The following is a 17,965-nucleotide window of genomic DNA, read 5'->3' on the forward strand; positions in this document are numbered from 1 at the left end:
GAGCTTCATTGGCATACAATAAATAATAAGTATTTCTTTAGTTTAGCAGTTTGCAGGGTTCAGCTGATGCAGCCTGAGGTAGCTGATCTTAGCCAGGCTTGTTCATACGTCTATGGCTAGTTACAGGTCATGTAGATCACTCTACTGATCTCAACTGGACTTGCTGACATCTCTGGGTGCCATCCAGCTGCTGGCTGACCCTGGATGATTTGGGCTGTGTAACTGGCAGGATTAGGGTGACTCAGCTTTGTCCCATGAGCCCGGTCCTCTACCAATCTAGTCCATCCAGGCATGTTCCCATGACCATGGGAAAGTAAGAGGAGTGAAAGGTAAAATATACAAGTGGTTCTTCTACTTGGGCCATATGTACTAACATCCTATTGGCCAGAGCAAGTCACATGACCACCTCATATTCAAGAGGTAGAAAGACTCTCCCTCTTCAGTAGGAGGAACTTAAAGTCATAAGGCAAAGGCTGTAGATACAGAGAGAGGTGCAGTATTGGGGCCACTAATTCAATCAATCTATTGAAGAGGAGAATCAAGCAGGTTCTGATCCTAGTTTTGCTACTAATGAGCTGCATCCTTGAGAAAGCCTCTTATTTTGGCCACAGGTTTGTACTAAGTACAAGGAAAAGGTTTGCCTATATAATTTCTAAAATCTATTTCCAATACTACTAACTCTTGGAGGGGTTGACTACATAATTGTCAATTCCCTTTCAAAGGTTTCTACAGTAATCTCTAGACACCTTTAAGATAACTAGAAAAAAAATTTTGAAATACATTTTAAGAAACACAGTAGGTACAAATTATGGGTTAAGTAAGGGAATTGCAGCATTTCAAGAGAGGCACATTAGGGAAAGAACAGTGAAGAAGGGATGGGGTAGAGCTAGGAAAAAAGTCACAGGATCTATGTTCTTTGTTGCGTTAAGAGCTAATTTCCTCTATAGGTAGTTTCATGGAGTATATGAATGTATAGAGGAGTTTACACATAAGAACTATGTCAAGAGCATTTGGCTTATGACTTGAAATAAAATTTTAAAAGCACATCGCTTATCACTGTGGAAAAATTCTAAATTTTTCATTCTCCACAGCATCGAACACAGAGCCTTGCTCCAGTCAGGGCATTCGAAGATATTTGTAGATAAGTACTTCAAAATCACCAACAATCCAGAATGTAGCCCAAAAAGAGAGATCTAGCCCTGCCCAGTGTGGTTCAGGGGGTTGAGTACCGATCTACAAACCGAAAGGTCGCTGTACAATTCCCAGTCAGGTTACCTGCCTGAGTTACAGTACAGGTCCTCAGATGGGAGCACACAAGAAGTAACAGATTAATGTTTCTCTCACACATCCTTGTTTCTCTCCTTTTCGTTCTCCTGTCCTTCCCCTTCTCTAAAAGATAAATAAAATCTTTTGTTAAAAAGAGATCTAAAAAGTACCATAACTGTATTGCATTGACCAAATAATGACTCAAATGATATAATTGGAAAGAACTAACCCCATTTAGTAGACATGTTTCCAGATGTTTTAAGCTGCAAATTCTTTTTTTCTCTCCCTTTAGAAATAAAGTTATACAAAGTTAATTAATAAGCAAGCACAATATGCTAACTACTTAACATGCATGATCTCATTTAAACCTTTTAACAGCAACCGGTGGAAACCGTCATTATTATCCCCATTTTATATATGAGATTATGTAAATTCCAAGGGGTTAAATAAGCTGACAAGGTTATATTTGGTAAAATGCAGCCTTTATAGAAAGAATCTTATTTATCCCAAATTGAATTATCCACTAGTTTAAATCTATGGCAACAGTTTGTGACTGCATTCCTTGCCCTTTGCAACAGGCTGGTTGGTATTTGTTTAAAAAATAAAAATTAAATTTACTATCCTTTCCAATTAGGAAAGTCTGCCAAAAATATAGGCATGCACCATACTTTAGCACTTGATTAAAACCATCAGGAATTTACATCCTTTGTAAATTAATTGTGTTTTTCTACATTGGAAGTACCACCCAAATTATTTCTGTTTAGGTCTCAAGTGTTTTTTTATTTTGCCCTAGAAATATACTGATCACCATTTTACTCATTTTCTTTATATTTCAGTTGCTATTGGCAACCTTGAATTACAAGGTTGAACAAATGTTTCATTTTATTTCAGTGGTTTGTTAATTTTGAACTTTCAGTTCATGTTCTGTGGGAATTGTTCATCTACAGGGTTCACTCCTGCTTTGGGTTGTAGAGAATCCAAATAGTCTGAATTTGCTGTGCTTCTGCTGGGACTCCATGAGTTTATCAATTGTTGAAGAGTGTTTGCTTTGATTTATTGGCCCTGGATACCCATTCTCAGGGCTTACTTGAATTTGGAAATTGTACTCATTTTGATACCAGTTTGGGTTTCCGATCCCTTGTCGCCAACATTTTCCCTCCAATGGACCCTATGAATCAGAATCACTCACTTCCTTGCCTTGTTCCCAAGATTATGGTTTGAGATTTTCTAGTCCCAACTTCAAGTGCAGATAGCCCTGGCTTTCTGTGGGTACTTCAGGCTCAGCACTCCAACAACCAAACTCCTTAGGCCTTTTCCTCACCTTCTTCGAACATGAAAATCCGGCTCAACCAAGATGGAGAGTCTATTCTACCCCGCCTGGGCCTTTTAGTTTCGCATTCCTTTGTTATTCCTGTGACTTAGGAATTTCCTTTTCTCATATTAAAACTCAGCTATAAATGTAAATAAATGCATATGTTCTGTCTTAGAATTACCTTGTATTTGGAGTAGAAGTCAGAATTTCCCACTCAGCCATTTTGACTCAAACTCCCACTACAACTTATTGTAAGGACATTTGGAAGAAAAACAAAACCTGGAATGGATGGGATACATAATGTAGTCCTATTTTCCCACATGCTATTTTTCAACAGTCCTCAGGTAACCTGACCGATCTTACTCTGTAATTTTTATATGATCCTGTTATTTTTGTTCTTGGTTGAACGAAGCATTCATGAGATTATTCTAAAAATAAGATGAGGCTTCGCAAGGTTGCTCAGCCTGACTTTGAAACTATGCATTCTATATATGTACTTTTTTAATGTTTTTTCCATGATTATTAATAACTTCTTAACTGATGAGGTGAAGGTTAAAATACCATAGTCCCTGCAGTAATTCTTCACAAGTTTTGGGGGGACCCTCTAGTCCACATTCAGTGTTTTGCATTTAAAAAAAATATATTAGATTTTGTTTTTATTTTAGAACACTATTTTTATGCTAAAAATAAAATAATCATATTACCAATAATCACATTACTATAAAAATGAGAAATAGAAAAAATTAAAATACTCATAATACCAATACAGTTTATATTTTAGTATTTCCTTTCAAAGTAATTTTGTATTCTTAGAAAATATCCTCATAGTATAATCATAGTACATATACAACAGTATATAGACTTTCTTAATTAATCACAGCAATACAATCTTTTTCCCCTGTTTTTATAACTTTTGGGGGGGTACATTTAGTAACTGCACTGTATTTCATTAAGTGGAAGCCTTACATTTTATTTTATTGAAACTAAGTTTTACTGATTTTTTGTCATTATTTTGCTTGTTTGTTAGTCTTATTATTTTCCCTGATCTTTAGCAGTAAATTTCAAAATAGGTTGAGCAAGATAATTATAGTACCATTATTACCATCCTATTTCCCAAAGGCCAGAGATATTTTTAAAAGGGTTAAAAGACTGTGAGGAATTAAATTTTTTAAAATACAAGATGCTCCCAGAGAACAAAAAAAATAAGTGAAATAATATAAAATATTTAATGAGAAAACAAACAAAAACAAATGGCCTTATGTGTATATTAAAGGTAACAGAACTATACAAATAATATAATTATTTCTAGTGGATTTTAGCAGAGTAATATCATTGTGCATCCTTATATTCTGTGAAAAATAACCTCAAAAACGTCTTAAGTGTCACATGCTTATTGTATTAATAAGTTATAACATTGAAACTATATCTGCATTTTGCAATATAAAGCCAATAGGTAAATGTGAATGTTATCAAAAACCAAAATATACAAAATCAATTAAAGAATAAAAGATATGCAAATAGAAAATCAGAGAAGTTGAGGAAAATTTCTATAGAATGACATTTAAATTTGAAGTATATTATGTCCTAATATTTTTCAAAATATGTTCTAACAGTCCACTTGAGGTGGCCAGAATACAAAGACAACCCAGTAGCAGTGAGCACTTTCCACACCCAGAGCTTGGTTTATGAATGCCTTCTGCACTCAAGCAGGAAAGGTGGCTGATTCCAGGTTTGAGGCAGGGAAAGTACAAGAGGGATCTGAGTTATCTTGTTATACCTAGAAAATCAAGCAAGTGCTAAAAAGTAGGAGGGCATGTCAAAGGAACCCAGAGCCTGCCTTGGAAGGGCTTGCACTGCCCATGCATGGGACAATTTGACCTCAAAAAAGGATAATGGCTGTAACTGAATTTTTAAAGAGGACTAAATAAAAATAAAAACGTATTGTCCCTAGTTATTTTCAGGGAAAGAGGAGAAAAGAAAACTCATTTTCCATCTTTTGAAATACTCATTGCCTCAAGGCCTTACTTGGAAAATTTGTAAATAAAGGAAAAGAATTAAATGCTTAATCTGCTTTTCTAGGAGGAAAACTCTAGTTCACATGCATATGATAAGTGAAAACTGTTCCTTATAGAATAATACTAGTTAAATAAGAAAGAATGAGAATATTATCACTGACCATCAGTGAGATGGACAAGAATCATCAATTTCATGAAAAGGTGCTAAGAAAAATTTACATGGATCCAGAGTTTCATCCCACAGAATAATTGCCAATTGCAAAAGGAAAAACATTTGACAAAACTGAGGTCTGGTTTTTACCATTTTTTCCAAGCCATCAAACTTAGAATCTCTGGTAATGCAATACCTGACACTATACACTCACAGATACATTGCAATATGAGATAAAAATGAACACCTGTTGACTGTTCTTGCCCAACAGATGTTTAAAATCCATCTAACCAAGCGTACTAGTTTAACTTCCAGTTGTAGGAAAGGCAGGGTTTCCAGTTCCAACTTAAATAACTCCATAAGGAAATCATCAGACACATTCAGAATGCGGGCATTTTATGAGAAAATTGAACAAGACTCTTCAGAATATCCAACTCATAAAAGAACGAGAAGCAATAAATAATTCAACTGAGAAAAAGGTGAAAGACACAGCCACCAAATGCAATACATGAGCTTTGAATTGTGGTCAAAAAAGATACTCTAGAAAACTTTATGGGCCTTAATATCAGGGATGTTTGGACATGGATGGATGTTAGATAACATTGAAGAATTAGTATTAATTTCCTTAAAATGATTACAGTTGTCACAATATAGGAAAATGACCTTATTTTGAGGAGATGTGTGGTGAAGTATCTTTAGATGAAGAGTCATGATATATGGAATTTATTTTTAAACAAGTCTGCAAGAAAATATAGTGATAGACAATAATGTACATGTGGCATGAGGTTAAAATTAATTAAGGTTTTTTTTAGAGTTTTGGTTGTTGCTGTTATTTTGTTTCACTTTTGTTATTGGTTTATGTTTTATTTTGTGTTTTGTTTTTATTTTGTTTTGTTTGTTGTTGTTGTTGTTGTTGTTTGCCTCTACAGAGAATGCTGCAATAAGTGTGCCAGAAGTGCTTCCATCCTCAAATGTTGCTGGGAGTCCGGGCCAGATTCCCAAATGTAGAGGGCTGAGTCAAAGCCATGCAAATACATTTTCCTGCTTATAGACATTACCAGATTATTGCCAAATGTTTGAAAATATTAGTTTCCCACCAGATGATAATATTTGCATTTCTTCTTCTATGAATTTCTTGAGTTTTGCCCATGTTTCACCAAAAAAGTTATTTTCATTTAGATAAATATACCTGATAAAACTTTCCTTTATAGCTTAAATTTTTTTTCTGTCTTTCTTAAGAAGGTCTCTATACCTCATGATTATAACTACATTTTCTCATAAGATTTTCATTGCTTTGTGTTTTATATTGAGGTCTTTAGTACTCTTCATTGGGCAAAATGACTTGAGTAGAACCTGAGGTCAAATTGTGAAAAATCTTCCTATCAGTCTGTACATTCTCTGTAGCAATTTTTTTTTAAGTGTCAGCAGTTCTGTCTTTGTTATCCCACTGTAACTTATTATCTCTGGTTTCAAATTGTTGCCTTAGAAAATTAGCTTTGATTATATGTCTTTTCAGTAACCTAGCTTATTTTATATTTATGCCACATTTACATTATAGTGAGGTGGTCTTTTATTTTCTAACTTCACTTTCACCTTAATTCTCACTTATATTTAAACCTCTAAAAAAAAACCTTTGTTTACCTAAATCAAACCCTGCTTTACTTCTTAAGGAGTTGAAAAAATGTCAGAGGCAGAATAGTATCCCAAGTGCAAACATTTTTGACAATATACTCAGGCAGGCCTGAACACATTTGAACTTGAGTGCATTGCCTTTCTCTCTTATCTAACACAATTTACAGAAGCAATGAGTGGCAACATCTTTTGAAAATCAAATTAAGAGACTTTGAAATTGAGTCTGGCTCATCAAATTGGAGAACCTGGCCTGTAATAAAACAAACTCTGGCAATGCTTTTATTTACTAATATTTGAATATAATATAAGAATCTGCCTTAAAAATAGAGAATAAATTCGACCATCCTCCCTTCTTTTTGTCCATTTTCTAAATATATCTTTTAAACTTAAGATCAAGCAACCTTGTGTGCTAATTTAGAAAAGCTCCAAGTCATATTTCACAAAATCAAGTTTTTCATGATCTATTTGTCCTATGGTGATTTTCCCTCAAGAATGTGTTTTAGGGGGAATAAATAATGAGGGGGGAAATACAATAAAAATAAACTATTTTAAAAAAGCATGTGTTTTGAGGCCACAGCAATGAAAAGGTGGAGACAGCTGGATTAAATTATGAGTACTTTGTGCAGCTGGACCACATATCGTTGAATTCTGCCACTATATCAGTTATTGTCACAATACTGCCGCCTATCTAACAACTGCAAAACTCAATGGCACAAAACAATAAACATTTACTAAGCTTGTGAGTCTATCAACTGGCCAAGCAATTCTTCTGATCAGGGCCTGGCTCAGCTCACCTTGGTAGCCTTGCTGAAGCCTGTGTTTAGGTAGTGGGTCAGCTAGGGGCTGGCTGGTTTATAATAGCTAGACTTTCATGTCTGATAGTCAGTTGATATGATAGAGAGGTACTGTAATAGGGTATAGCCAAGAGGGGAGCCCCAAATAGGGATTTATACTAGGATCCCGAAGAGCTTGGAGATAATTGGCTCTACACCACAGGGTCACCTGCCCAGAATACTGGCAGCTGTAGCCAATTGTGGGAGGAGCCACAATTGGGGCTGCAGAAGAAGATTGGTGCTGGGATTTAAAGCCAGTGAGGCAGCCATTTGGCGTCTCTTTTTGGAACCGGACGTCACTCTTCTGGGACCACACATCTCTTTTTTGGGACCACATGTCTGTTTAGGACCACATGGCATTGGTGTCTTGGTTGGGACCATGTGGCTTGGGTGAGAGTCAGGAACTCGAGGCTTTGGAAGTGTTCGCTTTTGCAACGTGGAGGGTGCTGGGAGGACTGTGCATTTGTGGGGAACTTTAGTTTGTGTTATTTCGAATGAATAATAAATTCCTTTCCTTTTCACTGAATCTCGAGTATTGAGAGATATCTTTCCTTTGGCAGTATACATAATGAGCCTGGGGCGTTCTTTTCGGGGAATAGTATATTGCCCTTTGAGGCCCCCGCCCCGTTGCTCTGTAACAGTATAACTGGGTTGTGTGTCAATTAATTCCAGCAGCCTAGCCTGAACTTCACATGATGCCTGAGTAAGCTTCTAACAGTAAGAGCAGAAGGCCACAAGCCCTTTGAGGCCCAGGCTCACAGCTGCATACTGTCCCTCTGGCACTTTCAATTGAACAGAGCAAATCAGAAGTCCACCCCAGACTCAAGGAGATGAACCACACATTCCATTCCTGATAGGAGGAACTACAAAGGAGGGGTGAAGAACTGCTGTCATTTGTGCAGTCTATCTACCATTCCTACAGAGCCTGCAGCTTGAGTTGCACATTGTAACTGTACAAGTTGCACTTGTGCATAAATTCTAGTGCATGAATCAGGATGTGTCAATTCAATGAGATGGTCCTGACCCCCATCAGAGGAAGGATTAAGAGCAATCCCTGATGTCTGGGATTGTGGGGAGGGAAATTAGGAGGAATCCAAACAGAAATTCCACAGTTGGACCCCATCTCTTGTGTCCTCTGATTAAGCCTGTTGATAGGGGGCAAGTTAGACACTGTGCACAAGCCTAATAGGACTCAGGAGGGTAGATTCAGTTGATTGCCAAAAAATTTTTAAGTCAGGAGAATTTACATGAAGATTTGGATTTCTGACTTCTCTTGAAAAACAAGATTCTGTCAGAATCAGCAAGAGCCAAGTTTCAGGAACCTCTTTAGAAGGAGAATGTCCTCCTCACCATCCTACTTTTCTTCACATGGCCTGCTTCTCATATTTTCATGACTTTCCTCTTCCCCCTAAATATGAGTTTGCAACACTTGGGCTAGAATAGCCCCTAGATTCCTGATAGCTGGGCTTTATTGGAACAGAGCCAGACTTTGCTCAGCACACTTTTCATATTTTCTTACAGTAAGTATATACTTCATTTATAAGAAGAAAAAATAAATAAAAAGGAAGAGCTCTAACTTGAAATTTAATAATAAATGCAATTTTATAATTAACTCATTAATAAATGAATGACTTTTCTAAGAGTGAATTATATTCCCTTTAATATATTAATTTAATTTATTAAAATTATTTAGAATACAATAAAATCTAACCCATGATAAAAGATAGAATCCACTAAAGTTATAATTTAGCCATGGCTATGTTATTTATTAAAATTATTTAAAATAATTATTAAAATTAAATTATTATTGTGATACTGTTATTTATAATAAGAAATATATACTTTTTCCTTATTATAGGAACTTCCTTAAAGAGTTCCTGGCACAGAGCTCCCCAAACCCTTGGAACTATATAAGTGACAATCAAGATCAAGGTGTCTTTTGTTATATTAATGAAGTGACTTGTGAAAAGCACCTAGGAATGGGGGCTGATTGCCCCCAGACCCAACCACACGATTAGAGGGTTGGAACTTTAAGTCCCATAACACCTTCTGGGAGAGGAGAGGGCCTGGAGGCTGTGTTCAGAAGCCAATGACTTATTTCACTGAGCATAATACACTTCAGGTTGATCTATGTTATCACAAATGTTAAGATTTCATTCATTTTTATGGCCAAGTAATGTTCCATTGTGTATCTGTACCATACCTTCTTTATCCAATTGTCCATTGATGGACACTTGGGTTACTTCTGTATCTTGGCTACTGTAAATAACACTGAAATGAACATATGGGTGCATATATCTTTTTGAATTGGTGTGTTGGATTTCTTCAGCTATACCCAGAAGTATAATTGCTGGGTCGTAAGGCAATTCAATTTTTGATTTTTTGAGGAACCTCCATACTGTTTTCCACAGTGGCTGCACCAGTTTGCAATCCAGCCAACAGTGCACTAGGGTTCCCTTTTTCCCATCCTCTCCAACACTCATTGTTTGTTGAATTATTATTGATAGTCATTCTGACAGGTGTGAGGTGATATCTCACTGTAGTTTTAACTGAATTAAATAAGTCAGACAGAGAAAAATAAGTACCTTACTATTTAACTTTATATGTGGAAATAAAGAACAAAATAAATTAACAAATGAAACAGAAACAAATTTATAGATACAGAGAACAAACTGAGGGTTGCCAGATGGAAGGAGGATGGGAAGGATAGGAGAAAACTGAGACAGGATTAAGAAGTACCCAATTGGTAGTTACAAATAGTCACAGGAATATAAAGTACAGCATGGTCAATAATGTTGTAATAGCTCTGTATGGTGCCAGGTGGGTACCAGAATGATCAGATCATCACTTTGTAAATTATATAATCATCTAAGCACTATGCTGTTACACTTGAAACTAATATAAAATAATATTAATGTCAACTGTAGCTGAAAATAAAAATAGAATTCAGCAAATAAAAAAAAAGAATTTAGACAGTGAGTTCATGCTCTAAGTAATCAAACCTTATTCCTGACTTCTGGAAAGGAAATAACCACAATGCTTTTGTTGAATGTGACATCACTGAGCTATAATCATTTCTAGCGTAAACAGGTGCACAATGAAGCATTTTGTAAAATACATTCAGTAGAGTAGTAATTCATCAAGTACTTCAATACTTTGTTAGCATACTGTGATGCTTAATTTTATATGTCAGCTTGGCTAGGCCACAGAACCCAGATATTTAATCAAATATTTTTATAGATGTTTCTGCAAAGGTATATTTTTTGGATGAGATTAACATTTATATATTATTTATTCACTTTTTAAATTGAATTTATTGAGGCAACATTGATTAATAAATTATATAGGTTTTAGGTGTACAGTTCTATAATACATTATCTGTATATTATATTTTGTGTTCACCACCCCAAGTCAAGTCTCCTTCCATCACCATTTATCCTGCCTTATACCCTCTTGTAAACCGCCCCCCCCTCTGCTCTCCCCCTCTGGTAATCACCGTACTATTATCTGTGTTTATGAGAATTTTTTTGTTTTTGTGTTTGTATTTTGCTTAATCCCTTCACCCTTTTTACCCAGCCCCCTCCCCTCTGAAAGCTGTCAGTCTGTACTCTATCTGTCTAATCAGTAACCTTTGAGTAAAGCAGATTACCTTTCATAATGTAGGTAAGGTTCATCCAATCAGCATATATATATATATATATATATATGCATGCTATAGGTTCTTTTTTTCTAGGGAACCTGAACACAGATATTAAGAATATTTAGCCCTGGCCCATGTTGCTCAGTTAGTTGGGGGCTGTCCCATAAACTGAAAGGTTGTAGGTTCAATCCCAGTCAGGGCACATACTTAGGTCGCAGTTTCTGTCCTGTGGTAGGGACACATATGAAAGGTAACCAGTTGATCAATGTTTCTCTCTCATATCATTGTTTTTCTCCCTCCTAACCCTTTTTCCTCTCTCTAAAATCAATAAGCATGTCATCAGGTGAGGATTTTAAAAAATATATTCTGCACCATTCTTATTTCACTAAAATTTCATTCTCATTTTTAAAAAATGCCAATGGCCAATGACTTAATCAATCGTGCCTATGTAATGAGGCCTCCATAAAAACCTGAAAAGAGGAGTTTGGAGAGCTTCTGGGTTAGTGAACAGGTGGAGACTGGGGAGCCCTCCTAGAGAGATCAGGGAACTCCTCACCTCCACTGTATTTTGTCAGATGCATTTTCTCTTTCACCTGGCTGTTCCTGAGCTACATCCTTTTATGATAAACCAGTAGTCTAGTAAATAAAATGTTTCTCTGAGTTCTATGAATTGCTCTAGCAAATTAATGGAACTCCAAACTTGTGCCAGTTGGGCAGGGCACAAGTAACAAACTGATGTGTGAAGTGGGGTGCAGGTAGGGAGCTGTCTTCTAGGATTGAAGCTTTAACCTGTGGGTTCTGATGTTCTCTCCAGGGAGATAGTGTCAGAACTGAGTTCACTTGTTGGACACTCAGCTGGAGTCATAAAGAATTGCTTGGTGGTGTGGAGGAAAAAAGCTACACACTGAAATTGGATGCAGAATGATAATGATCAAAATTAGATTATTAAAAATTATTAGAAAATATTAGTTTATGTATTTAAATTTTCTCACATTTCATGTTTCCTTTGTTATATATAAATTGAGAAAAGAGAGAGCACTCCCAAGCACCATGGAGTCCTGTACATCAATGACCTAAGAGAAATTGACTTCTAGGTCAGATAAAATATATCTATGGCTGAAGGTCCTCCAGTCTAGTCTAAATGAAAACAGCAATCTGCTGTTCCCTAAACCTAAGGCCCCTTGCTTTTCTACCTTTCCTTGCATTCCTTGGAAATAAAACTTTAAAGTCACATGTTACTGAATTAAAATGGAGGCCAATTGACAATGAGGTCCAGATGGTAGTAAATTGGAAACTGTCAAACACCAGGCTGAGGTTTTACTCACACAAACGAGTGTGACAGCGTAAAAGCCCAACATCCTCTAAATGGTTGGGGCACCTGGGAAAGAATTGGCCATCATCTTCCTGTATCGGAAGCTCCAAGGCTTCTCCTGTCCCTGACACTGAGGGTGGGGCTGTGTACACAGTGCCTAAGCACTGTGACTCCTAGGGCCCCGGGGCACCCCATCCATAGCACATTTCCTCCTTAGCTATTAGAATTCAGATCCTGGCACAACATATTCATTAATATGCCACAGGTGTTATTTAGGAAGAATAGGAGACTGTAAATATGCCAGTCAAGTCACTTTTAGTGTCATTTTTAATGTGAAAAAAAAGTTATTCAAATAGATCCATAATCCTTCATCTGAGACTCTTGGGGCCTGTTATTTTTCACAATAAATAAATTTCTGATTTTAGAAAGGTGATATGATACATATACTGTAGGCATAATATCCCAGGGAAGGCTGGGTCATCCTCATAATCAAATAAATTACCCCTACAGTACTGTACATGGATATTCACACAAAGTAGGATAAGTATGGATTAAAAATAGCCTTCTACCAGCTAATGCCAATGAGCTTGCCACAAATTTATAAAAGACTTCTGCATTTCAGAACTTCGGGAATTTTAGAATTGCAGATAAAGGATTATGGATCTATATTAAATAACTAAGCTTTGCAAAATTTCTCAGGCATAAAAGCAACAGTGCCAAGCAGTTGAACTAGAGGATGTTGTCAGGCCTCAGGCATCATCCAGAATGGGGCGGAGAAAGGTAGTAGAGACACCAAGGGACAGACACACCTGAGCACCGTCCTCCCCCTAGGGGGCAGGGTCCAGGGGTGATGGCAAGCACCGGAGACTGCACTGAAGCTGCAGATGAAGGACGCACAGACAGGATTAAGACAAAAAGTAAGATTGGGAATTTAGGAAGAAAATCAGAGTGTCCACAAGTGAACCAGCAGCGCTGGCATCACCTGGGAGCCCTGAGAAATGCAAGATCTTGAGCCCAAGCTGGGTCTCCTGAATTGGAATCACAAATTAAGATCCCTTCAAGTTTGAGAAGCAGGAAAATAAATTCTTTAAAGGTTTTAAGAACACAAGAAAAGCTGCCTCAGTGCTCCTAAGAAGATGAAAAGCACTTGGTCTCACATGGTGTTTCTAAGATTATGCTCCCCCACTTACCATTCAGTAAGCAAAGAGAATTTTATTTAACATTCTGGGTTTCAACTGGCCTCTGCTATACTGAAGAGCACCCACCATGGCCCTGCCCCTCACCCCACTTCTCTGAAGACTCCAGCTTCTGTTTGTTTTATTAGGGCCACCTTGTAAGACTGCATTTGAAGAAAGTGTTGTGTGACTCTGAAAATTCTCCAGAGCATTAAACAGATAGATAAAAGACAGTTTACACGGTAGCTAAAACAGTTTACAAGGCAAATAAAACTTAGAATGAAAATGGAATCAAAATAAAGAGTAGATAAAAAGAAGTCAAAGTAGAAGTTAAAATTGTTTACATGAATATGTTTGATGTGTAAAAATACATTTAGCTCCTCCTTTAGAAGCTTGGTTTCCCGGCCTCTGGGTGAGGTCGAATCTCATAAAGCCCACACCTTGACCCTCTGTCCATTCCGGTCAGCTTCCCTGCTCTTCCCAGCTCTATTCATGGCTGACCTTGGCACTCCCAGCTGTCAGTAGCTTCCAACCCCTACATTTAAAAACTTCAGATCATTGCTTATTACTCTGTAAACTTTTCAAAAGACACTCGGCATTATGTGTGCGTGTGTGCAGATACACTTGTATTATTGCAGGTCTTTAGCCCTATTATGCTACAGATAACCTGAAGGTGACTTTCAGCTATAGACAAATGACATATCCAGCTAAACTCTGTTTTACATCTTCTCTGTAGGTAACCAGTGGATGATATTAAAATTAACTTATTCCTCCCCTGTCTTTACATGTATCTTACATGAAGTTCCTACATGGGTGGTTATGGAAACCTGAATGGTATAAAATCATCTTCCCCTCTTGGTGTCTCCCAGCTGCAGGTGGAGCTGGAACAAGAATACCAAGACAAGTTCAAAAGACTGCCCCTGGAGATTTTGGAGTTCGTACAGGAAGCCATGAAAGGGAAGATCAGTGAGGACAGCAATCACAGTTCTGCCCCTTCCTCCCTGGCCTCGGACCCTGGGAAACTGAACCACAGGCCCCCCTCCAATGAGGAGCTAGGAGGAGACCACCCAGGAAAAGAGTTTGATACTCCTCTGTGATTATCCCTCCCAGGCCTTCAGAACATGCATGACCACTCAAGCTCCATCGGACTCTCTCATTACAAAGATCACTGCCCAGAGCATCTTCCTGAGAAACGTCCCTTAGCCTAAAATCTATGTCAAAAGGAGAGTTCCAGAAGGATCCATGTGGACATCCCCATGCCCAGGTTCCATGTGTGATGTGGAAACCACAGCAGGTCTACTAGTGGAGAGTGCATGTGTGTGGGATTTGTGTTTTCTTCCTAATAGTAAATTCAAAGCAGGCAACTTCCAGGCTCCACGGACCATTTAATGAAGGACTGTGTCTTCTTTGAAGAAAATCAAGCTCATGTTTTTATTTGAAGCTCTAGTATAAAGTATTTTACAAGTAATAGAAGTAGTTTGAGAAATGCATATCACTATTTAACACTATTGAACAAACGACTTTGAACATTTTTTTCCTACCTGCCATTCAACTACCATATTTTCAAGTTAACATGCATTTTAAAATTGTTTCATCCTTTGCTTTGCAAGCACTGGTGGCTTGCAGTGTGCTAATTTATTTATCGAAGAGGCCTCAGTATATTTGTTGCTGACATGGCTTTATCAAATACCATGGTGATTCAAATAAGCTGGTTTTCTTTCCTCAAAAAAAAATCACTAGATTATATCCTTGCCCAGTGAAGCTCTTCCCAGACTTAGCAATATGGGGCTCATAAGTTTCGCTGCATGACCAAGTTGTCCACACGCTTCCAGGAAGTGGGCTATCCGAATTGGCTATTTGCACTCTAAGTCTGGGTATTCATTGGTTGCTGGCCTGAAATGAATAACTGCAAAGAATCTGTTCAGTTGAATAAAAATAGTTAAGTCAATGTATGTTGAGTAGAGATTCAATCAGACTAAACAGGTTCTAGTGGTTCTTTTGCTGTCTGACATTTTTTATGGTTCATTTATTTTTAATATAGAGATAAAGATGGAATATTTATCTAAAGTATACACAGACCCATATATAAATGATATATATTATTTCCATGTATATATGTACACACTAGCCATATAAACACAGACACATATACCATATAAACACACTATTCATTCACATGTTGATGTGTGTTTCTTAATTGGCAATGATCCAAAACTCTTCCACAAGACTTACAACCAAATTTAGGAATAAAGAGATAGAGATGAAAATTGTCTGACATCTAGATTTTGTGGATACATCATATTGATATTCTAAGAAACAATTGATGGAGTCATTGATACAAATTGAATTAGATTTAGAATTAGAATGTGAATTTGATATATATTTTGCAAGATCAATAACTGGATTTTAAGCTTGTTTCAATAATCAGTATATAGAAGAATGTATAGGACAGAAATATGGAAATTTATTAGTATCTTCCATAATTTTTAAGTCTGAGAGATTTCAATTTTATTCTAAATAAAAATCTTTCATTATATATTTACTATGTACATTTAATTCATTTAATTGTGTCTTTTTGTTAAGTTCCTATGTTAGATGGCATAAGAAAAACTATATAAAGGTAAAGGTGATCAAAAGCACTATTGAAAGGTCTTAAATAAGAGAGTATAATTATATAGAGGAAAATATAGTTCAGAGAGTAACGCAAAGAACATTGAAGTCCTGAAGCAAGATGCTCACAGCTTTAGTTTACCCTAAAATAAACCTATCTGAGTGTAGCTTAGCAAAATGTCTTAAAACACAAAAACCAATTGTGTCCTAAAAATTCTTTCAAGAATTTAATATTTTTATGGAAATTATTTAACTTTAAGCAATAACTAAGGATCACAATTAAGTTTTAACCAAAACGAAGGCTTAGTTCAAACCTTAGGAAAGAGTGTTTGATTAAAACCACACCTGGCCAGAGACCCAAAGGGGAAAGTGCCATCCTTTTTGGAGATGATAGTATTTTGATCTGAAGGATTCAGGGTGTTGATTAAACACTTAATAAAACTTAACTTCCACTGAAAGAGATATCTTTTATAAGTCATTCTACTTTTGCACTTTGAAAGAAAGGCATTATAGAAGGAAGAGTGGTCAAAATTGAATGCTGCATTTTTATAAACAAAATTACAGACTGTCTAAAATTGCAGAAGAGTGAACTAATAAAAGAATTCATAACCAAACATAATAGTGATTATTACAGAACATTGTATTACATTTAGTCCAGAGATAGACTAAGGCTGAATAATCTTGACTTAAACAAAACTGTTTTGGTAGTTGCATTTCATTATCTTAGACTCTAGTCATTTTACAATATGTTTGTATTTGGCCATTCACTGTAATCACATTTTTATATCTGTACAATGACACTTTTCGCAGTTGTGGGGTAGAGTGTAACACTGTCCATCTTGCATCATTGAAACTACTACAGTGATACTATCATTTAATAATATTAATATTACTTGAAATAGACTAAGATAAGGAAAAGGGGTCTATATGATGTGCAGCTTTGTGCCTTTATGTATTTGCCTTGTTCTTTGTTGAATGTGTGAAATTCTGTACTGTGGTTTTTCCTAGAATAGAGAGTAAAGCTGTGTATTAAATTAGACTGTGCCCCTCTGATACCTTTACACTACTGAGAATAGCGTGGTTTTGGCCGTGTAAACCAATTTTCAAAGTTCTAATGACATGCCATGTGGTTTGGTTTTTAACATTTCATTCTCACATTTCAATATTGCCAGTTAGTACTCCTGTAATAGCTAAGCAGTCGTTAAATAATTCTGAAAGAAAGGGCCATTGCTTGCATCACTTTGAATTTAATGTTGTGCTTGTGCACTGTATAAATATTGTTTGTGGTGGATTGGATATTGTGACCTTTGCCTCTTCAGAAGAAAAAAAAGATAGGACAAAGCATTTGAAGCTCTTAAAATGTACATATTTTGGTTCTTCTATCAAATTATTTAAAATGCATAATTCACATTTTTGTAATAATTCTATGCAATTTTGTGGCATGATGTTTCTTCCACTTGTAATTTTATGTGCTTTCATCACAAATCCAAAGGAAACAATAAAAATTTCTTAACACAACCCAGCTGTTATTTTTTGGTGTCAGGGCCAACCTTCTTGTGATGGGCAGAATGGTGGGAGCAGGCATAATGCCAGTCTTTAGGGATGTAATGCCCACCCTGACAGAGCATGCGGGTACCACTGCAGAAACTCAAGATGCTGCCATGCTTGTGACCAGGGAGTACAGTTGTCATCACTCTGACATTCCACCACCCCTCTCTGGGAGTGGCATCGTACTTGCCCTTTATTTCCACTAGATCCTCCCTTTCTCCTTTCTTTCCTTCCTTGACCAAAGCTAAGGAAGGCAAAATAGTCAACGGTTTTTTGACCAATAGCAAGAGCAACAAGAACTGATGGAGTACTTAAGTAAGTTTTCTTATAAAACAGGTAAAAAAGAGTCTGCAACACTGATTTTCAAAAAGAAATATATATGTGAGTTATCGGAATGTTCCATAGGCTCCTCGAATGCAATGTATTAGTTATCTATTGCTACATTACACATTTCTGCAAAACCTAGATGTT

General features: G+C 36.6%; 1 protein-coding gene across 2 annotated transcripts in view; it reads left to right on the forward strand.

The window, feature by feature from the left end:
* Window positions 1–17,464, forward strand: part of PLCB1 (phospholipase C beta 1) — a 651,009-nt gene extending 633,545 nt beyond the window's left edge. Inside the window, exon 32 of one of the 2 annotated variants that reach the window (XM_045832721.1) lies at window positions 14,206–17,464. In XM_045832721.1, the coding sequence (XP_045688677.1) occupies window positions 14,206–14,433 (228 nt within the window). In that variant the 3' untranslated portion in view covers window positions 14,434–17,464. The remainder of the gene's footprint in view (window positions 1–14,205) is intronic. The other variant, XM_045832722.1, reaches the window with a different exon arrangement.
* Window positions 17,465–17,965: the final 501 nt, after the last annotated feature.

This window comes from Phyllostomus hastatus, unplaced genomic scaffold (genome assembly GCF_019186645.2).
Source record: "Phyllostomus hastatus isolate PE091 unplaced genomic scaffold, TTU_PhHast_1.1 phas_contig_17, whole genome shotgun sequence".
Taxonomy (NCBI): Eukaryota; Metazoa; Chordata; class Mammalia; order Chiroptera; family Phyllostomidae; genus Phyllostomus; species Phyllostomus hastatus.